Genomic DNA, 2,949 nt, shown 5'->3' on the forward strand with positions numbered 1-2,949 from the left:
TCACTCCGGGGCGGTGGGCCCTTGCAAGGACGGAGTCCACAATTTGATTATTTCATCATGTTAAAACGAATTTTCCCTATAGGCCGGTGTAACTCGCACGCCTCTCGCCCCCCCCCCCCCCCAACTTATTCGGGCTTGTTCTGATGCGTAAGGCCAGCTTGAGCGCATACTAAAAGATCACATATATGCGCGCTGAAAATGTTACGCTGAGAGAGAAAAGACGGAAAACGCAAATTCTGAAAAAGTAACCAGATTTTTTTTTTTTAAAAAAGGTGCTAAATCGACTTGCTCGTTCACATGCGCACGGGGGAAGACAATCATAATGGGAATGATCATGAGATTGTATAATGTAATAAATATATTCTAAAACTTTTTTTTATCTTTAAATATAAAAGATTCTTAACATATTTTTTTTAATGAATGAATCATTATATCTTTACTAATTAAAAAAATATTTTTATTAATTTACTTAAAAAATTTATTTTTTATTTATAATAATTAAAAATAAAATTATAAATTTATTATAAATTTAATTAGATAATTAATTTTTATTAATTTATATAATTCGATTAAAAATAATTCTTGTACAAGGGACGGGTAGAATTTCATTATATAACGCCATTTGAAACCAAAACGGGGAGTGTCTGGCGGAGACCCGTTCACACAGCGCTCCCCGAAACTGGTTAAGCGGTCAAACTCTCGTATGAAAGCGTCGACCAGAGAGGCAGATATGGGAACATGGCACGACACCCTCATGCATTGAATGCCACCGGCTCAGTGTTGTCCGTACCCCCGATGACCTCCGATTACCGGTCAAATCTTGTGCTTGCTTCCTAAGCCTCCTTTCCATTAGCACATACTGCCTCCTTTCCACGCCTTTCGCCTTCTTGTGTCCCCGAAAAAATCACATTCACACCCGCACACGCTCTCTCTCTCTTGCTCGCTCAATCTCCCCTTTTTCTCTCTCTATAAACCAGATCAACCCTACCCTACTTCACCTCTAACTCTTTGACAGTGCGAAATGGAGAAGTTGAGTCTGTGATTTATCGGGCTGACAGCTTAGTGAGGTGGCTATACGATCGAGTAGATGGAGAAGGAGATGGGTTTGACGACGGAAGATGCGAAGGGATCCTCTTCATTGTCGGGTTACAACGGTTATCCATTATCGAATGCTTCTGAATTCTCTGAAGTGGAAAAGAGCTCTCTTGGGTTTATGGAGTTGCTGGGTCTCCAAGACTATAGTCCTCTGCTTCATTTGCCGTCACCGCAGCATGTGTCAACTATCGACCCCTCTGCTCTGAAAGATCTGTCTGATACGGCCAAAGAGTGTTCCGAGGTCTCCAATCAGCAACCTGCGACCCCCAACTCTTCGTCGATCTCGTCGGCGTCCAGTGGGGCCGTGACTGTCAATGACGAACACAGTAGAACTGCAGACCAAGCTGAAGAGCACTCCAAGACCAAGAAACAGTGGGTTCTCTACCATCTTACTTTTTCACTTCCGTCTTTTATTTTGTTTTGTTTTTTTTTTTGTTTTTGGTGCCGGAACCCATTTTGCGATACGAACAACTCTCGATATGAGTTGTTAGTGGTCTATACTCTTATTTTGGTATTTTCGCCTAATTTCTTTTTCTTTTTGAATTTGAGGTCCAGTTCAGGTGTTTTTCCGTGACTTTAATCCCATTAGGAGTCATGGTTCATGGGAAAATATAATTTTGGTTGTTTTAGTTTCAAGCACTTGTATTGGTTTGTTGTTTACCATTGATGGTGGCAGAGAACATTTTTCTCAATCTGATTAGGAAATGAGAAGGGTGCTTTTTTTGATGATATACGATTTTAGCTAACGACGATTCTTAAATGTTGTGGGGTGTGGTTTTTGATTGGGCTCAGATTGAAAGCCAAGAAGACAAATCAGAAGAGACAGAGAGAGCCGAGATTCGCGTTCATGACGAAGAGCGAGGTGGATCATCTGGAAGATGGGTACAGATGGAGAAAGTACGGTCAAAAAGCTGTGAAAAACAGCCCCTTTCCAAGGTAACTCTTATCTTATTCTGAATCCACCTGCTGTGCAATCATATGCTTCCTTCCTGGTTTGACTTTACGAGGATAGGATTTATTTTAAACGAGAAAACTATAAGTGGTCTTGTCGATATATAATATTGCAGGAGCTATTATCGTTGCACCAGCGCTTCATGTAATGTGAAGAAACGAGTTGAGCGATCTTTCAGCGATCCAAGCATTGTAGTAACAACTTATGAAGGTCAACACACCCATCCAAGCCCAGTTATGCCTCGCTCGAACATCGTCGGAGTGGAAGCTTCACTTCCGGCTGGTGTCTCCGCCGGTTATTGTGCCACTTCCTTCGGTTCGCTGATGGCAGGAAACCTACTATCCCAGTATCATCACCCTCAGCAACGACAACTTCTCAATAATAATACATTATCGTCCTGGAGCTTCCCCATCAATAGCAATGCTGATTTCACTTCAAAGAACGCTGCATTAGCTTTTGCTGAGGACGGAAAATTTTGTAATTCTGGAGCCACTGCAACTTTTCTGAGAGACCACGGACTTCTTGAAGATATTGTTCCTTCACATATGTTGAAAGAAGAGTAGAAGATTGTACTGCTTGTAGATGCAATTTCTTTTTGCTGACTTTGGTAGCTAGGAGACTTGTAGATGAGAATATCATCGCCGGCGATCCATCATACTTTGTAAGATACCTTTTCATTTCTTTTTGCACATATTAATAGCTCAATGTGGGGACTGCCTAGCTCGTTTCAATTTCCATTGAGTTAGCCCTGCTGGGTCTGCCTCTGGTCTGCCTCATTATGTATTGTACATGAATTATTTTAGTTTGATCTGAGCACAGCTTTCGTTGGCGTGTTCAGCGTCGACGGAGTGAACGGGGGGAAAAGTGAATAAAACCGCCCTCATCCGATCTTCTGAAGTGAA

At 41.7% G+C, this 2,949-nt stretch overlaps 1 protein-coding gene across 1 annotated transcript; it reads left to right on the top strand.

Moving 5' to 3' along the window:
• Positions 1–746: 746 nt before the first annotated feature.
• On the top strand, positions 747–2,949 carry LOC129307539 (WRKY transcription factor 23-like). The gene is made up of 3 exons (XM_054948478.1): positions 747–1,467; positions 1,888–2,031; positions 2,163–2,949. Exons 1-3 carry the CDS (start codon positions 1,088–1,090, stop codon positions 2,608–2,610), a joined length of 972 nt encoding a protein of 323 aa, XP_054804453.1. The 5' UTR covers positions 747–1,087; the 3' UTR covers positions 2,611–2,949.

This window comes from Prosopis cineraria, unplaced genomic scaffold (genome assembly GCF_029017545.1).
Source record: "Prosopis cineraria cultivar Desert tree isolate PC_DT_omini unplaced genomic scaffold, ASM2901754v1 PC1, whole genome shotgun sequence".
NCBI lineage: Eukaryota > Viridiplantae > Streptophyta > Magnoliopsida > Fabales > Fabaceae > Prosopis > Prosopis cineraria.